The following is a 20,767-nucleotide window of genomic DNA, read 5'->3' as shown; positions in this document are numbered from 1 at the left end:
TACATTAAACTGAATGATTGCATGTAGTGGTAGCAGAGAATGAGTAGCTGCAGATGTGTAGAGACAGTGTTTTCACCTCTGTTGGAATAAAGATGGAAGGATGTGGCTGTACAGACAACACTGTCATTCATTTTTTAACATCATTGGGAAAATTCTTGAAATCTTTGGAGACAATGAACATTTAAAATCCTTTTAAAAGATTTTCAGTGTTCTTGCATTACACATTGATCAGTCTATGTTGCAACCTATGCCACAATGACATACAATTTCCAAGCTATTTACCTCAGAGAACCAAATGACAGACTGTATAAAATGATGGACGTGGCTATGGGTGATGTCACCCATTGGTTTGTAGACTCCCATTCTGAAGCCTTCAGCAATGGATCAGCAACACAGCCATCACCATCTTGATTTTTCTTGAGCCAGAAATGGCCATATTTAGACAAGAGGCTGAAGCTGTGGAGGAGCGAGCGTGTCTTAACAAGCCAAAACACAGCTTGAAAAAATGCTTACATCTCCCACACAAGGACAACAATTCTTTTAAACAAATGTGACAAGCAGTTTGGTTCTGCTCTCACATGCTGTGTGCAGAGAGCGCAAAAGAAGAGAGGAAGAGCGTGGAGATGCAGCTGCTGCATGCATCTGTTCTCTGGCATCGTTTAGCAAAGGAAAGTTGTTGAAAGTAAAGTGACAAGGAGAGCAGAATGCACTTAGCCTGATTGTTACAACTGAACGCAGGCCTACTTTGTAGTTTGGAGGGTAGATATGTTGGTTTATTATTTATTTATTCAGATAACAGCATTTTCAAATTTTGTGTAAAGATTTGTTGATTGTGATGGTTATTTATTTGATAGAGCACTAAAGTGTCCGCAATATGGCATTGTTTTCTATATTTCCTGTAAATAAATGATAATTTTAAAAAGTGAATGTGTATGTATGTAAGCTGCTAGGTGTCTGCAGTGTAGATATTTAGACTCCTCATAATATGAGTAAGCTAGACAGACATTTCCTCTACTCATTATTGTGCACGCATGTTCTGTATGTACCTCAAGAAACCTCCTGGCAGGTTGCATATTGCGTGTGCACTTTTTTTTCTCTCTCTTTGGCACCAGCACTTTCAGCAAAAAAAGGGAAGGGATGCCCCTTTTTTAACACCTGCCCTGCAAAATGTCTGTGCACAGCACTGCTAAAAGTCTAATTCATCTTTAACTTTGTTTATTGTGCCTTTTGTCTCTTTTTTGGCAATGAATTACACTCAAAAAAACAAGTGGAGGTGGAGGGAGAGTCTGTAACCACAACTGTACAAAATCGTACAAAAAGAGCAGTTACACTCAATAGATAGTGAAAAGGCAACCAGAGGAGGACAAAGCAAGAATGTAAAGAAATGGAAATGAGTTGAGAAATGCTGGATTATTTACTCTATATTAACATGATATCGATATTGTATTTTTAAATATTGGTTATCATCACTATTTTATTGGGACCCCACTACCCCAAATGTAAATGCATTTGAACTTATATTGGCATTAGCATTCTCAATGTGCAATAGTGACTTATGGTAAATTATTACTTTTTTTTAACATGTAATAATTGCTGCAATAATTCACCTGCCACAATAATCTGTGCAATTACTTATTCCTTTTTTTAGTCTATTGATGTATATATTGTAGTAACCAATATAGCACAACACATATTTTATATTTCAGAATTTACAGAGTAATGTAGCACAATGCACATATTTGTATATTTTTACACACTTACAGTCTCAGCACAGTGAAGATATGTATTTTATTCCCACTATTGTAAGTACTACTGTTAACATTGTAGCATAATGAACATTTTATTTCTATTTTATTGAATTTATTACTTTATACTGACATACTACTATTTCATACCCTTATTCTTACTTCTTATAATTCTTTATTCTTTACACCAGAGTGACTGTAACAAATGACACTTTCCCCTCAGGGATCAATAAAGTATATCTGATTATGATTTTGATGTTTTTAGAAAGGTCTCTGTCCACAATGAAAGTTGGGGAAACTGCTTTGAAATTAATTACAATTAACTTTTGTTATTTTTTTTTAATTCAATGCATTATACTGCTGACTTTTACGTAATTCCTGATCATATTACTATGTAACTCCTCATCATTCTTTCGTGTTATTGGTTCAGGAGTCTCTATCTATGGTGTATAAAAAAAGAACTTACAACAGCCTTTGTTGGCCTTTTACATTGAAACAGCTTTCCAGAGAACAGCTACATTGAGAGACACTTGAGTGCTCAAGTATGAGGTGCATAATTATTATTGAGAATAGTTTGGGTGCAGACAGGAGCAGATTATGGCAGTGTGCACTGCAGGAGCCTGCTAAGCATGCAAACACTAGTAATAATCAAGCTCAATCCAGTGATAATTTTTAGTTAAGCTGGATTCTTATACTCTGGCATTCCTGTTATCTGTCATATCTAGTTTTGTTAGATTTTGTTGGCATTTTTGGCATAATGTGTTTGTATCAAATACAGAAATAGAACAGAAATGTTGTGAGGTACAGAGAAGGGGATGACATGGAACACCAGTCCCCATGGGAATTCTGTTGCTGCTTTGGTTCAGAAATTCAACTGTAATTTATTTTACAGCAACACCTTAATGGTATCATTCAAGTCTACACAGTACTTGGAGAACACATTCCGTTGCTCGTGTTACATAAACTAGTCTCTCTCTTACACACACACACACACACACACACACAGACAGACTAACATATATCAAAAAAGAGTTGGGTGCTGCAGAGAATGTCAGCCCTCACTGACTGAACCGACTTTCATTCCAATCAATTCCTAATGTAACCTGTGCTTCATTCACTAATGATCTCAGCAAATGAATATTGGTGTTCACCTTCAGTTACTCCTCAACAACCTCCAGCTGCTCCATTGTCACTAATTGGAATTGATTAAAGTGGAGGTGATATGATAATAGCACCCAGTCTGACATTTAACCCAATGCTAGAAACCTGGCTGAAAACTAATGTCAAGCAGTATCATCTAGAACCGCAGGGTGTAGAGGCAGTGCAGTGTGGGACCGATCAGAGGAGAGATGCAGGACAAAGAAACAAGCACAGACACAGAGAGAGAAGTAATCCACACACCTTCACCGCAGACAGCATGGACCTCTTGTCCCGCAGTAAGAAAGAAGAAATCAGGTGGAGTTCATTGTCAGTTCCACCCAAAATATTTTATACAGCCCAGCATTTTGACTTCATCATTTACAATGATATTCAAAGGTCCAATCACTAACTTTGGATGAGTGTCTAAATTTAAGTTACATTCAGATACATGAATGAAAAGTTTGAGCTATTGATGGAAGATCAGCATTTTGTATGCAAATCAGAAATCAAAGTATAGATCTGTTTCACGCCATTTTTTTTTTCTTTTTACACAGCAATGGTGCTATTGTGCCAGTACAAAGTCCCTTCTTTATGTTGCCTTTACATTTATTACACAGAACCAAATGATGGCAGCGTCATGCTGCTCCAGTGGATGATTTTAGACAGCATGCCGGCATTGCAGAGTCAAAAGAGGCATGACTTAACATATGTGTCAGCAGTACATTATAAACAATAACAATGACATTAACATGGCAATAACAATCATTTACCATTTCTGATATATGGCGGCTGATCTTGTCCTCTCCTCAGAGGGAAAAGAACTCCTAAACCTCATTGTTTTATCAATATGTGGACATTTTCAGCCACTGTTCTTGTTTGAGTTAGCTGCTAACTGCTATCAGCTACTTTATAAATCTCCTGCAGTGGATCGCAAGCATTATGTTGTGTTCAAACCAAGCACGAATAAAACAATTTGCATAAGCAAAATGCATGTAAAGTCAACATAAAGATGTGATTAGATGTGAATTCCCATGGGGTGGCGCAATGGACGTGATGGACGCAATGCGATGGACATGAAATACGTAAATTAAACAGCGTGAATTAAGCAAGTAATGCAATTTCACATCATATGCTTTTGTGCGAGAGTTGAAAATTTTGAACTTCAACAACAAACTCACTCCACCATAGCCAATCACCATTGAGATTCTCCAGGGACATATGATGCCAAGGATGTACCGGCAGAAGTTCATTCATCAATTCAACGATTTCATGCGTGTATGACATGAGTTATTCACACGTATGAAACGAGTCAACACAAAATACTCTAGTGTTCAAACACGCACAAGTACCACAACGCGAAAATTTGTTTGCTGTGAACACAACATAACACACTGTCAAAACGTCACACCTGACCTGCCTATGATCCTGTCCTGACAGTTGTCCTGTTTATACAGACGATGTTTCCACGCTGTTACTATCTCCCATGGCTGCTTAAAGATGAGACAACTTTGTCCCCCATTCCATGATTATACATTATATTCAGTACAGTTAGACAGAATACCGAGGGGCTGTTACAGTTCATTACAGATTGGGCCATATTTTTGTTGTTTTGTCCATCATTCTTATCTGTAGTATTAACACTGTATTCATCAATCCACATCATGTACACATCCAGCAGATACGGTCTCTTTAGCTGATAAATGCTCCACTATGTTCAGCATCTAGCCTCACTGTGTCTGTCTGATGTTTGCTGTTGAGCTGGTAGTGTAGAGTGAGTTTATCACAGTTTTCTTACTGAAAACAGCAGCTGCTGTGGCAGGGAACCACACTATGACAGGAGTGAGAGTGAGCTGAAGCTCAAAGCTCTGTAAAGTTCAGAGAAACTGCAGACTCTCTGTGGGTTCATCACTACAAGTGACCCTGTATAGATTCTCACATTGTCATTTGATATGTTATAATAAAAATATCAATTATAGCCACTTTAAGACCAGAGTTATAACAAACTGAATTGATTAATGTTAACTGATATCTTACAGCATCAGTAAATATTACTAGCAGATTTTCAGATGGTCCAAATGACCAGTAATGAAACAGAGGTTCCAGTTTTGAATGAGGTGGAGCTATGCTGTGCTTCGCATTTGATTTTGTCAAATCAGCTTGCCATTTTTATTGAGGGTTGATTTTATTTGACCCGGGCACCTTTGTCCTTGGCAGGCAAAATTTTGTCTGACCCAACGCATATTTTATTTGAAGAGTATCAATTGTTGCCATCCAACAGGAGATATAGAGTCCCCAAAGTTAGATTAAACAGACTGAGGAACTCTTTTATTCCTCAGTCTATTAAAATGTTGAATAGCTGTTAGTGCAGGGACTTGGAGGCACCACAGCCACTTTGATGTTGGATATAGCACATGTCACATGTCTGATGGTTTATTTTGTCTGATGATATGTCTTGTCTGATGGATATTTAATGTTATATTTTTGTAATTTGTAATGAATTTTGTGATGAGAAACAAGCGTCTTGGATGCAAGACAATTTTCAGAATGAATTCTGATAATAAAGTAACCAATCAATCAATCAATCAATCTAGCGGTATAATATAGTTGCAATATTTATGTGGCCCGTTCTCATTCCCACCCCATCAAATACTGTGGCTTTATCAGTGATTTTGGGGTCACACAAAAAGGCATCTTTCGCCAACATGTTCTCCCTCTGACCTTGTCACATATAGAAATTTGCTCATGGAATTTCCACATTGAGATATAACGTGGAAAGTACCCTGGGTGTGTTGGTTGCTGACGTTCTGGGACATTGTGTCAATTTCAGGCTGTTACATCCACTGTTTGTTTTTAAATTACACTTCTGTTTACTCAGGAAATTTACATTTTGCATACAGTCTCTTTCAAAATAAACACACTACATCAGTACAACTCCGCAAATTGATATTTTTTCCATCAACAACAAAAGCATATGGTTGGGTTTAGGAAAAAAGCACAGGGTTTGGCTTTGCAATCTTATGGTAAGCGAACACCCACCTGCCGGGTGAAAGTTGGTGGTTGTTGTTAAACTGCTAAACAACGACAACTGGCCTCATATCATGCCGACATAAAAGGATGGCTTTTTTTCATCAGTGTCTGACACTGGAAGTCACTGACCAAGCGCCAGTATTCGATGACTTCAGAGTGAGATCACGTTGCTTTCGCAGCAGTATGTTACACCACAGGGCAGCGTCAGTTTATAACACTGCAGGACAGCATCAGTTTGAAACACCACCAGTAACAATGAAATATAAGGAGCTGGAAAGTCCCTGTAGGGTGGGTGGAAGGGGAGGTGGATTGATCCAACAAACACCAAACTTTCGACCTTGAGCCCAGTGTTAACTTCCCATATGAATATTGAGCCAGGATGTTTTTTTGTTTTTTTTTTAAACCTAACCAGGTGCTTTTGTTGCACAAGGAAATAAATTATACTGACGTTATAAATGTACTTTTAAAAAGACTACATTTTCTGTGAAAACGGAAGTGTATTTTGGAAGAAGACAATGCATGTTACAGGCATTAGCGTCCTTGAACGTCAGCAACAGAGGCAAGAGGTTACCTGGCGCATCATATGTAGATATAGAAGTCCACTGACAAAGTGGCGTTATGTGACGAGTTGGGATGAGAACGCATTAAAATACAAGTTGTTTATGTATGTATATAATGTATTATTAAAACATTGTTTAATACAGTTATCCACTGCACTTATAGATACAGTAACATGAAAAGCATAAATGATAATAACAACACATAGTGTTGAGATGTAACTCACTGTTTTGCATCATGGAGGCCACACCAGTTTCCCAGCTTGTTTGACTTCTGAAATCTGTGCAGAGAGAGAAATACAGTTTTACTGTGTGACAATATAGAATACATGGATAGACAGTACAGCACACACATCTCTCCCTACACACTGAATCAGAGTAAAAGAAGAGAAAGCATCCTCTTGAATCTCCACAGATCTACAGCAGTGAGAAAGACAAACACACACACACAAATATATATTTCTTAAGGAATGTGTCTGTAGGGATTTGGAGGATATAGTGAAACTTTTTTTTTTGCAGATATAAGCATATGTTGGGGTGAAATGAAACCCTAAAAACTGACTGGAGAGAATGGCCGAATGCCAAGCCATCCTGTGATTGGTTCATATGGTAATGTATGCTAATGTCCATAAAGTTATGAGCACAGACTTCGGTCCCACTCTGGGAGTCCAGCTCTCACAGTCACAAACTGAAAAGCACCACAGCTTCTTGTCTCGCACAGACAAGGAGTTGCCTTTTATTTTTTTAAAGATTTCTGCACCACTCTGAAGTTTTGAACCACGTTTCTGTCTGTCCTGTTCTATTACCTAACTTGCTGTATTAAGCATTTGTATTCTTTCTCTTGAAGACATTACAAACTGTCAATGAAAGACAACCTTTTGTTTATCAGTGCAAGCTGTCCACTTCTGCAGAAGAAATGCACTCTACTCTTTTTCTGTCAGTTAGAAACTGATTCTGTGTGTGTTGCTGAGCAAGTTCTGCACAGCTGCATACATGCAGCATATAAACTAGCATTCCAACACCATATAGGAATATAACCTGTTTTGGTAAAGCCTCCTGATAGCACCTTTCTGACTGATAGCTGGCTTGGCCCAGTTTGTCGTGATTGAGATATCAATAACATGAAATAAAATAAAATAAAATACATGGTTGTCTCCTGTATATTGTCTTATTTATTTACTTATTTAATTTTCAATTATCTGTTTTTTACTACTAAAATTTGCCAGATATTACTAGGGGCAATTGAAAAAGAAGGAAATCAGAGGTATTTCTTAATGAAATCGAGCTCTATTATTATCATTATTATTATTATTATTATTATTATTATTATAATTATTAATAATAATAATGTAGAATTTCCATACAAACAAATAAATAATAAATAAATAAATAGAATTACTGATAATGAAGAAACTGTCTGTGTCCTGGTAGAATAGTTGTTGAAGTGTGATCGCAAAGTCCCCAGTTCAGTTCCAGCCAACAACCTTGTTTCCTGCCTCTCTATACTAATTTTTTTTTTTTTTTTTTTTAAAAAGTTAAAAAAAAAAAGGCATGACAGACAGATAGTTGATAATTATTAACTAAACAATTTATAATTTATAATATTTGTATTGTATGTAAAGGTCCTCCATTATCACTAAAACTGCACTGTTGTGGAAGGATGATCATAGGCATACCAAGTTCACCAGTTTAGCCATCTTTAGCTATCTTGTCATTAATGCATGTAGAAAGCACATGACATTCATTATACCTCATCTCAATACTCTAAACCAAAGCCCTTTTAGGTTGGCTTAAAAAAAGCTAACCAATAAAGGCTTCAAAGCAGCTACTTCTCTGAAGCTCTTGTCATTAACAACCTGCATAATGAACATGAAGCAGCTCTACACACACACACACACACACACACACACACACAGGCCGGCTATAGGCACCTTCTACCCGCTATAACTCAGCGCCTTTCTGCCTGTGAATGGAGACAAAGAGCCGGAGGAGCGGAGCCGCAGCTCTGCTCGGTAAATACCCGCCAGGCTTTGTGTGTCCGCGGGATTTTGGTGTCGTTGCCTCGTTAGTTGCGGCTCGTTAAAAAACTTGCGACACAAAACCGCGGCGGGGAGCCCAATTTGACCAGTAAAACTGACATAAAGGAGTTCTGTTGAACACACTGATGACAATATAAAAGTTTCATTCAGCCGCATTCAGCGCGCTGATATGAGGAGAAAAGAGCCCAGAGAGACACACAGAGGCTGCTGCTGCCGAGCACTGACCATACTGCTGCTACTACTGCTGCTGATGAGTTAGTACTGCATCAGTCCCACTGCATGTTCATAATAATGATAATGATAATAATAATAATGATTACTTTTTAACATTGGAACAATTTTAATGATTCATGGGGTTATAACACAATGAAGTTTTTCAGCATTAAAAAATAACGTTAGTTTCATTAAGATATTTTAGTCAGTTGACAACCTGTTTTAAGAAGTTCAAATCACAAACGTTTTGGAGTAAGATGGAATTAAAATAAATGTTATATCTTAAAAAAAATAGGTTGATCACTAAATATCACCCGCTTTTGGATAAATATTAAATTGGTTCAACTTATTTAAGTTTTTCAAGGACATAGCAGATGTTGGTTGTACTTAACTAACTGAATTTGTCAGATTATCAAAGAATCTCAATAATGCCAGAGTTGGAGCTGCTTAAAAATGATGCATGCAAATTGTTACCTATTTTTTTTTTTTTTTTTTTGTTTGTTAAGTTGAACAGCTGGATTCTTTTTAAGAGTGAAGGCTATGCTGCAGGCAATTAGACATTTCAGGTAAAATGGGACAAATAAGGTTTTTCATCTTGGACTCTTTAAACATCATCAGCCAGTCACCAAACATGTTATTGTATTGTTACTACAAATGTGCATTTTTCAGAAGTGAGACCAACATGTTTTTAGGCTACCAAGTGCCATGAAATCGTAACTTGTGCTGTTGTGCCCTACAGACAATTTTAAAGTATTTGTTGTCATTTAAAACTGTTAAAGATTATGCAGTGCGTCCCTATCAGCCACAATAGTGTAGAATTAGCCATAATTGTTACACACATTGATGTCCTTGTAGACAATACGGCACCAAGGAAACAGGGAGCAAAGGAACAGGGCAGGAAAGTTGGACGATCTTTTTAAAGGAATAGCCACAGGTTAGTGATTTAATAAATTAATAAATTAATTGATAAATAGATTTAACCATTAAAAAACAAACAGTGCACACTATTATGACGTGCTCTAGTGCATGCATTCATGCAGGTATTGTCTTGACACAAATAGAGACTTGACATTAGACAACATCAACATGTATATTTCCCCAAAATACTCACTGCATATCTGACAAAAATATCAGTGTAAGAAATTAATTATTTAATTGAATTATAATATGCTATATTTATAGATTTTATACCTTATATAGAATAATTTTATTTTAGATAGCTACTGACTCTTCAAGAGAGAAAATCATGCCTTTTTGAGGACATATAATGGCGCCATTCTTAAATTAACAGGCCTAATATGCTTTTTTAAAAATCAGTTTTCTTTGAACACAAGTATATTTCGAAGGTGGCAATGGCAATCTGAATCACTTCCAAGGGCCGGTTCTCTCTACGGGCCCCTCAACCCCAGTGGCCCCAGTGGAATCACACTACTTGCACTGTCTATATTAACACGCCCTTGCAGTTGTCCCATTTCACCTGAACATGTCATTGGAGTGAGGTAGTAGTTCTCAATGTGTTTAAACACCCAACTTTTCTAAATTATTTTACTTGTCAACATATTTTCATCAAAGAAATACAGAAGAGAACCAGAACAAGTTCTAAAAGTAACCCTTAAGGTAATGTTCAGAGTTTGAGGTGGTTTTCTTGATAGTGTCCCACATTACCTGACTTCACCCCACTGTTGGTGTTTTACCTTACATTAGTGGTAGGCCTGTAAGTTATCCAAAATTATGAGCAATTGTGAGCCGTCCAAAAGAAGTGCGCTGGATGTTTTCTCTTCAATGCTAAATCTGCACTGAAAAAGTATAAAATTACAAACAAAGAAAAGGTTAGTTAACCTTACTGGGATATATTAACTTGTATTTATGTATTTATTTTTAAGAAAGAAATAGCATTTATTTATTGGGTTTTTCTGCAGTTTTTAATATAATTGTTTCCATGATGCTGCTATGGTGTCCTCAACAAAGCAAGTTGCTTAAAACATTTTTTGGATTGATGGCAATACATTTAATCAACCTAACTTCATTTGAAAACAGAGCAAAAACAGTAAGAAAACAATAAAAACTTTTTACAGGGAAATGAAACCAGCTGACTGAGCTGAATGTGAACCTCAGTGGATCAAAGTCAGGCTGTAATGCTATGTATGCTGTACAGTCTTCACCCTAATCAAGATGAAGAGCTTGGATCACCCAGCGAACTTCAATGTATTTAAGAGGTCTGTTTCCTACACTTGGAAAGCTGCTGAAAAATTAGCCAGCAAACTGAACAATCCTGGATGATCAAATCTTCTATGAAGATAGTCTGGATTTAGATGATGTAGCAGCCAATATATCACTTATTCTGTAATTGAGTATTTGATTTAATTTAGTGTTTTAGTGCCCACGCAAATAAGCTTTAGCGAGAATAATTCATTAGCCTAATCTGTATTCAACCAGTGCAACTTTTAATGATAAAATCAAATACAATTTAAACATTTCGAAAGAAAGCCAGTGCAGAGTTCTGAGCTACTTCTGAGCTCTGTGTTGTAACATATTAAAGTGCTTGTCGGTAAGGTTGGATGTCTTCCCTGCTCTGCTCCTCAAAAATAAACCGTGGCTCAGGTGCGCGCGGCAGATACACAGAACATCTCGTGTGTTCACCAGAACATATGGGAGCAACGCGCTCGCGTCCCTCTGACACACACACAAAATGTTCCAGATTCACATGTTGGATGAATTCATTTCTGACCTGATTAATCATGCACTTAATTGGATTCGATTTAATTAAGACGTTAATTAACATCGGGTTTAATTAGATCATCAATTCTTGTAGATTTGCTGGTTCGGGATTTTAAAAAGAGACCCCCCCCCCCCTCCCCCAGCCACCACCCTCCAAGACAGCACGCATTGTTGTAGCATTTTCATATTCATAATCACATTTATAAGGATTTTTTTTAATGTGATTCCAACACCGACTATTAAAATGTTGTTTAACTTTTTTTCCTTATCACAGAGAGTTCGTGCAGGCCTTTCACTTCTTTTAGTCTAGGCCTCCATAAAATAAAATAAAAAACGGAAGGCCTTCGCTGGATTACCCGATAGCTTATTATAGATTTAAATAAAGTGATGAGGGTTAAGACTTAAACCAGTCAGAGGCTATCCGTTTACATATCAATTCAATCAAATATTTTAGATGACAATAATAAACATGTGATGGTATTTATAAGCTACAAATGACAGATTTAAATGTGTGAGCTGGAGTTGAGGTCAGATAAAACAGTGTTTCCTCATAATATTAAAGATGAGCTGTTTGCATGTTTTAATAAACAACAGAGCAAAGAAACAGGCCTGTCGACTGCCCGAGAATAGCTGAAAAGGAGTTTCAGAACAGTCACTTGACATTTCGACTCAGTCTGCACATACAGGCAGACACTGACAGTGAGTTCATGCCCATATGTAAAATGTGAATTTAGTCATGTAAATAATTTCCTCAGTACAATTGACTAAATGAGATGTCCCTGCTGGTATTGTAATGTTTGTTCACTCTTGAATGTCATACATCATAGCTGAATCACTGGCTCAATTATGTTTTGATTTTCAAGGATGAATCAACATAGTTTTAAAATGGTTTCAACGCTGAAACAAATCTTTCGGAAATCTCAAAGTTGATTTATGAGAATTAACCTTTTTACAACCACAAGATTTAAGCGTTTTTCAATGTTGTTTTAATGTTGAAACAACTGACATCATTTCAACCACATTTCAAAGTTGAGGGTCAGTCGTGTGCCAGCTGGGATGATGTGAGTCAGGGTGGACGACAGAAATGGTTAGTTAGATATGTATCAGTAAAAGGTGAAATACGACAGTCCTACATGTCGTAAAATCTTTGATAATCGGGTTCAATAAAATCTCCAAACTTGCAATGATCCAGTAATTTTAGTGACAGATTAAAAAGTGGACTCAAAGAGCAATGCAGCGGGAAAATACTCAATACTTAATATGTCTTTAAATATTTAGGTGAAAAATCGCGACAGGCGTTCTCCATGAACGAGGATTCAAAAAAAAAAAAAACACACACACGCGCCTAAACTTTTCAGAATAGGCTACATTTCGCGTCCTGCGTTTTCTAACATGGAGTTTCTCCGTTTCCTCCAGCCAGGCCGGCCGTTATAATCCAGCAGAGAACACGCTGTGAGTTTAGGATGAATCCACACTGCTGAATGAGCGGGCGGCGTCACCAAGTGCTCTCAGCACGAACGTCAAAGCGGCAGGAATTCGGGATTGTTTGTTTGTTTGTTGTTTTGTTTTGTCAGCCCTGAGTTGTAAATTTGCAAAAATCAGGAAATAACCCCGAACCGAGGACCGCAGTCCGCTGGTGAGAATTAGATGCAAATACAAGAATTCACATATTCACACAACAATCGTCATCTCTCTGTTTAGCCGCTGATGATGGAGAAGCGACTAGACAGCGCGTGCTGAGCAATTTCTTTAGGTTTTCATGAATGTGCGTGTTCTTTTCAAGGTGATTCAGTGTCCTAAGAACTTGTGCAGCTAAGCATCTGCTGATTTCCAGACAATTGGTGAATTAGTTAAATTAAATAAATTCTGAGGAAATCCAAACTTTTTCCACTTCCCCTGTCGTTGTCTATTTGAACGGTTGCTTCCTGAAACATTTCTGCCACCACAGAGGCAAACTGCCTTTCTCCCCTCCTCATTCCGATTTTGTTTCTCTGTCCTTTAAAAATAGTCACCTGCACCTTCTCTCTTTTCTCCTCTGTTGTTAAAGCTGCTGAAGTGCTCACGTCATATTTTAATTCCTAAATTTATCCTTTTTTTATTTTCCCCGTTTCTTTCATTTTTCTGTCTTAAATATTTTTGTCTTTCGTTCTCAGCTAGGTTCCATATATGTCCATCTTGTTCTTATCTGCTGGATAAACTTTTAAACTCCATGCTCAAAGTGATGGAGTGAGATGAAAAGGAGAGAGAGAGATGAGAGGGATAGAGGGGGAGAGGGAGTGAAAGAGAGAGAGAGGGAGGGAGCGGAAAGAGAGAGCGAGCTTACCTTTCTGTGGCATGCTGTAAAGAAGTAAAGTTTTGGTTCGTTTAGTTTTCCAACAGCTCCTTTCTTCTATTCTTTCCTCCAATTAGTTTCTCCTTGACTGAGGAGACAAGTGCAGAGAGAGACAGAGCTGCTCCTCTGTGGAGGAGGAGGGAGGAGGAGAGAGGGAGGGAGGGAGAGCAAGTGGGAGGGCCGAGAGAGGATGGAGAGAGAGGGAGAGAGGAGGGGAGGAAGGGTTTGAGCTGGAGTGGTGAGAGCTGAGAGTGTGTGTGTGTGTGTGTGTGTGTGTGTGTGTGTGTGAGAGAGACACTCCTGGGATCACTCTCCCACACTTCATCCCTCGTTCAGCTTCAGTTCACTGTGCTTTAGTGGCGTGAAATAAGTAGGCTAAATATTCAAGGTAAAACACTACAGTTCAAATACAACTAACAGTATTTAAACATACTATATAGTAAAAAGTATGCGGACACATGCGCTAGTGTACTTTCAGTCTGGGGGCCTTTTCATGGTTCGGGTCAGGTATCATAAGGTCTCAGTGTGCTTCAAACTAACTACAGTGGCATGCAAAAGTTTGGGCACCCCTGGTCAAAATTTATTTAACTGTGAATAGTTAAGTGAGTAGAAGATGAACTGATCTCCAAAAGGCATACTTTTAAAGATGAAACAAGCTTTTCAACCTTTTAAGCAAGATTAATGGGTTTTTTTTGTTTGTTTGTTTGTTTGTTTGTTTTGGTTTTGTTTTTTTTACAGTTTTAGGGTGAAAGAAGGAAAGGAGCACCATTCAAAATTTTGGGCACCTCAAGACATTTGAGCTCTCAGACTTTAATTAGCTTGTTAGGGCTCTGGCTTGTTCACAATCATCATTAGGAAAGGCCAGATGATGCAAATTTTCCAAGCTTTATAAATATTCTGACTCCTGAAACATTGTCCCAACAACCAGTAGCCATGGGCTCCTCTCAACAGCTGCCTTGCACTCTGAAAACTAAAATAATTGATGCCCACAAAACAGGAGAAGACTAAGAAGATAGCAAAGAGTTTTCAGGTAGCTGTTTCCTCAGTTCATGTTGGAATTAAGACATGGCAGTTAACAGGAACTGTGGAGGTCAAATTGAGGTCTGGAAGTCCAAGAAAACTTTCAGAAAGGGCGGCTCAAAGGATTGCTTGAAAGGCAAGTCAAAACCCCTGTTTGACTGCAAAAGACTTGCAGGAAGATTTATCAGACTCTAGAGTGGTCATGCTCTGTGCTACTGTGCAGCACCACCTGTACAAATATAAAAGACTCATCAGAAGAAAACCTTTCCTGTGTCCTCACCAAAAATTCAGTGTTTCAGAAGTTTACAAAAGAACATAAACAAGCATGATGTTTTTTGGAAATAAGTCCTGTGGAATTGAAATAAAACTTTTTGGACTCAATGGGCAAAGGTATGTTTGGAGAAAAAAAGGAGGAGGAAAATTTCAGGAAGAGAACACCTGTCCAACTGTTAAACACAGGGGTGGATCAATCATGGTTTGGGCTTGTGTTTTACAGTTAGAATTTTTTTTACACTTACAATTTTGTTTTTACAGTTACATGTCAAATTTTCACGAGTACAAACAAGTTTTACAGTGCACTGAGTCCACAGTTATGGGATCAGACCTACAGGTACAAATCAGAGCTGCGAGTACAAGTCGGTACAAGTAGTTTTGACTGTTAATGCATAGGCTATATTAAGATAATAATAATAATAATAATCCAAGATAGATAGATAGATAGATAGATAGACCACAAATTGGCGTTGCTAAAAGTTTTACATTTTAGCAATCAATAATATGTTTGTAATGTTAGCTAATGAAGACGTTAAGGGTATGAGAATAAGTTAATGTTGTCGTGGTTGAATGGTAAAATCGCTAGTATTCTCTGGTTATGTCTTCACTGTGTTAGCAGGCTAATTTAGCAAAGTAATGTTACACTGGTTTTGCTAAAATAAATAAAAGTAGCCTATGTGATAAAACGACACATCATTCATATTTACATTTGGCTGCCGGTTTAGTGTTCGTATAAATGTTTTGTGTGTGTTTGTCTTCATAATAGTTAGTTATTTTTCTTTTTAACTACAGTCAGACTGCGTGTGTCAGTGTGTGTTGCAATGGATCCTCCAGGAGATATGCTGTCTGCCGAAGCACAGGTGGGTTGCTGTCTGGTCATGCTAACCAAGCTAGTTCAGTAACATTAGCCGTCTTATTTAAATAGCCCCCTTTATCATAAGCCATTTACCCACATAGATAGCACAGTATTGCCACAAAGAAGTGCTTTCCAGGGCCACTGTGCGGTCAAGCTATCCGTGGTCAAATTAGCTGCCCCTACATTTCGAGTGCACTCGTATTGGAAATGTTATGGTAACCGTATTGAAACGGATCGAAAGAGCAGATTGCCTCAATAAGTAACTTCTTTCTTTCCTTTTTCGGACTTTCCAATGACAAGTGTTGCTGTATTCAAGTATTACCTAAGAGGCAGAGGCTATGAAATCTAAACTGTACAAGACGTGAACACAATACATAGGGTGTCGGCAGAGTATATTTGTATTACTAAAAACCATCATTGAGCTCTAGGTAAGTATGGGATTAAAAAATATTGGTTCTGTGTCGATGACGTCACTTCTGGGGGCGTGGCTCACCATATTCAACTCCCTCTGTGAACCAAGATGGTAAGTAAAATGACATAGCATATTGAGGTGAAAGATGTTAGTATTCTAGAAATTATGAAACTGGTGGATAGTTTGTAATTGTGATATATTTTGTTAAGGGGTGTAATGGTGATTCATAATTTTTAAAAATCACATCCATGTGAATCTTACTCTTTTTTTAAAATGCCATTTTGCTACTGTCCCACTTTAACAAATGGGACTGTGTTATTGGCAAACTGGGACAACACATAAGGAATTTGACTTGGTATGTCGGTGCTGAACAATTAACATAAAGCTGTAAAGATAAACACACAAAATCACACTATACTTTGGAGGAGTATAAAACACAAAAATGCAATTAACAATTAAATATAGCAACTAAATAGAAATATAATATATATATGTACAGTAGTTATATAGGCCTAAATAGACTTATTGTGCATTATGTGCAAAGTGTTCTTGTGTTTATTCTAACAGTTCAAGTTCTAATGAGTGAGTAGTGTAAGTTTAAGAGTTGATGTTCGTAGTTTGCATTTTATCATTCACTGAAACATCAATTGTTTTCGGTTATGATTACTGTGCTCCAGTGGACTTTAGGCAGTCATAGTAACGTTACACATGAATTTAATAGTAGCTTAGTACTGTATGCAGTTATTTAGCTACCTACGAAGAGAACATTTCCCTATTAGGATTTCAGGAAGAGGGTAGATAGGTGATGACAGTGTTATGTTGCTGAACAAAGAGTTATTTTCTGCTTTATGCCACAAGGGGGAGTATACCATTAAGTGAGCGCTTCTGTCATGTGGCAAGCCACATACATTGTATTATTAATTATATTACCAGAAAGCTTAAATTTCACATCTATATACCTAGTATATTAGTACATTAAAGCTGTGCAGAGCCCTAACTTGCCATACATGACACTGTAGTGATATTTACGACCTGTGTTACAGGCTTCAGTACCAACAGCCTGCTCTGAGGCATGGCAGCAGCCCTTTGAAGGTTAGCTGTTAGACAGAATGAAATTCAAAAGTTTAGTAATTTAAGGTAACCCTTTGTTTCCCTGTTAAATTTATTAAAATCTGTTTCACTATTTTTTTAATACTGAAATTTGCCATTAGAACCTGTGTATGTTTAGTGCTGATTTTATATTGTGATACTTTGTGTACACTGTATTTACACTGTAAATGAGTAAGTTGTGGAAATGAATCAGTGTTTTTTTCTAACGTTTAAACATGAAGGAGAAAAAATGTTAGCCATTTATGAAATATTTTGCAGAGATTGTGAATCATAATGTCACCACATTTACCTGTGTGCGTTGTGTAACATTAGGAAGACATTTTGAAGTTATATAATACTTAATTCAATACATTCTACACATTTCTCCTGGACATCTTGTCAGGCTCACAAACATTGTATATCAGCAGTTCAGTGACAAAAATCCCCATTCCTGCTTAAATTTGCATTTGTAGTACAATCTCATGTGTCAGCAAGAGAAATACATTAAGGTGATGTAATACACTTTTCCTGGAATGTTTAATTTTTTATGATTTATTGTCTTTCCCCATGACAGAGCCTTTAACAAAGACGTATGAACTAACCAAACCCTGTTTTTTTTCTCCTTGTCTTTAGGTCCTTCTGACCCAGATGTTGATAGGGAGGTGGCAGTGATGACCCATGATAGTAGAGAGAGTGGAGTTATGTTCCCTGAATTTGAGTCAAAGTTATGCAGGACAAGAAGACAGCACTTTGGTCTCTGGAAACCCCATATCAGCTTTGGATTCACATGGCCACAGTCTGTACTTGGAGATGCTGCAATAGCAGCACATAACATAAACTGCTTTCTACACTGCACAGTACTGTAGTACCAGTCATGGTAACATCAATGTTCAAAGCCTATAATGGTCTATGTTTATATGCACAGATAACAAAGATGATATAAGTATTACAGTAATCCAGTTATTGCCTATTTTGCATATTCATGTGAAACTGGTGTTTGACTGGAGTTCTTATAAGAAAATTAGCAGAATACTCCTTTAACCTGAAGCCTTCAAAACACACACACACACACACACACACACACACACACAAACAAATGTATCAATCTGCCAAAGCCTCTTGGTGTTTGAACAATATGCAATTACTTTTAAGAATTCAGAAATTAATTATTATTCATCTCCCCAGAAATGAGGAGTGTTTATGAAATGTGGATAAAAAAAATCTTAGTTAATTAGTTAGTTAGTTCCCCCATGATTCATATTATAAGCACATGAACAACAGTTATGTACAGTATATACTTGCTTACAGTGCCTTGTGTTTCATGCAGGTAGTATGAATATTTTTTATTTATATTGAGTTTTTACACAGGATACTGTGATTGTATAGGCCAACCTGTTTTTCATGTGTGCTATGCATTCAACTCTTTGCATGCATACTTTTATGATCCATAAAAGTATGCATGCAAAGGGTTGAATGCATACTTTTATGATCCATACCTGTATAGAAAGATACCTCACATAGGGTTCATGTTAATATTTTTCATAATCCTACAGGTTGTTTTTTTCTTTATTTTCTTTTTTTCACCTCACCTATGTAAAGTTGTTATTTTATCTCTTCCAATGTGTGTGTACAGTGTGACACTGTAATTTACCTACAGACACTTGACAGTCTGTAATCAACCTAGGAGTTGGCTCAACATTCAAAAATATCTTTAAGCACATTTTCACAGACAGTATACCCTCCAATTTACTTCTGCCTTCAACCCATCCAGCATGAAATATGACATTCTGACATTTTCGAATGCAGTAAAACTAACTCCCTCATTTTTGCAGTCTTTACAATAAGTTACACTGGTCAGACCTTACATCACACTGTCTACAGTCAGTTATGATAAAAGTAATGAAACCATGATCAAACTGGATGTCTACTTGTTACGGTGTTTGTCACTTTGTAAGTATTTATTATGTCTGCAATAATGGGGATTTCACGAGTAATTTTCCTGTGTTCTTTTTTCTGATGATAGGTGTCAAAGTAATTTCACTTCATGGGCCACATACTGCCCAATTTGATCAGATGTTGGCCAGTCTGGTCAATCCATTGAATATTAACCAATAAATAACACATTCCAATTTGTTCCCTTTCTTTTAGTGTCAAGAAAAAAAATAGCCTATATTCTTAAAGTATTAGCCATTTATGAACCATCCATTTACAATAAAAGATATAAAAAAGCCTGACAAGTTGACAATGTGAGACTTTCATTTAAATTGGAATTACTTTTCTGCAATTTTCACAAAACAGTCTCAGCCCATGGGCTGGGCTACAGAAGTACATGTATCACAACTATTATGAAAACATGCATGTTTGTATGTCTGTAAGTTTCTGGACGTGACTGTATAAGCGTAATACATTTCATGTACAGCACAGCAGTAAAGCCCTCGGAGGCAAATTACAATTTATGAATAAGTTTTCTATGAATTGATTTAACAAAATAACACAAAACACATACATGTCAAGTAACAGGATAAATATTTATTCAACATTATTATACTGACATGATGAATTGAACATATGGGAATCAGGGCACACACACTCTCCCTCTCTCTTCATTCATACATTACTGCATTGTGACAATGGGCTATTCAGTTCATTTAAGGAAACTTATTGCCTTAAACGTTTAATGTCGCATTAAAGGATAACTTCAGTATTTTTCAACCTGGGCTCTATTTCCCCATGTGTATGTGTGCGTATGATTCATGGGTACCACTCGTTCTAAAATTGGTTCAGTATTGAGGCGCGAAACGAGCTAAAACAGTAATGGGGGCAAATGCGTCCCATATAAAAGTGCTTTTTTTCGCCACTGACCGGTTCAGATCGCCAGTGCTATCTCTGTAGATAGCATATTGTAGCAGCCCTGGGGCAGTGGTGAGTGTGAATGAGTGGAGTCAGCTGTCAGTCAGTGTTGGAGCAGAGAGGGGAGGGCGGCCCCGCTGGGTACTGTAAGTGAGTATGTGTGTATGAAGTGTGTGTGTTACACTAGAAGAGTCAGAGTTTGGGACGGAGTCTTTTACGTGCTACCCCCTGGAGTGTTACCGGAGTTTTTGGAGTGCTCAAATAAACAGGCTTTTTTCCCGAATGCAAGAACAGGATGTCACGCAACACCCCGTACAGCTTTCTCAGGCTGCCTTTGTCGGACGGCGAGATGCTGAAGTTGTGGCTAGTTGTGCTACAAATGTATGCTAACACTCCTCTCCAGACACTGCGCCTTGCAGACCATCGGGTCTGCAGTGCTCACTTCTCCCAAGATGACTACTGCCAGCCGACGAAGAGAAGACATCCAATCCTGAAA

General features: G+C 37.5%; 1 protein-coding gene across 1 annotated transcript in view; it reads right to left on the bottom strand.

The window, feature by feature from the left end:
- LOC117261900 (paired box protein Pax-6-like) overlaps positions 1-14,067 on the bottom strand; it is a 51,929-nt gene extending 37,862 nt beyond the window's left edge. Inside the window, exons 1-2 of the mRNA XM_033634467.2 lie at positions 13,763-14,067; positions 6,697-6,750 (exon numbers count right to left, since the gene is read on the bottom strand). Coding sequence (XP_033490358.1) covers positions 6,697-6,750; positions 13,763-13,775 — 67 coding nt within the window. The 5' untranslated portion in view covers positions 13,776-14,067. The remainder of the gene's footprint in view (positions 1-6,696; positions 6,751-13,762) is intronic.
- Positions 14,068-20,767: the final 6,700 nt, after the last annotated feature.

Source organism: Epinephelus lanceolatus, chromosome 5 (genome assembly GCF_041903045.1).
Source record: "Epinephelus lanceolatus isolate andai-2023 chromosome 5, ASM4190304v1, whole genome shotgun sequence".
NCBI lineage: Eukaryota > Metazoa > Chordata > Actinopteri > Perciformes > Serranidae > Epinephelus > Epinephelus lanceolatus.
Note: the sequence above shows the minus strand (reverse complement) of the source record. Positions and strands in the feature narration are given on the sequence as shown.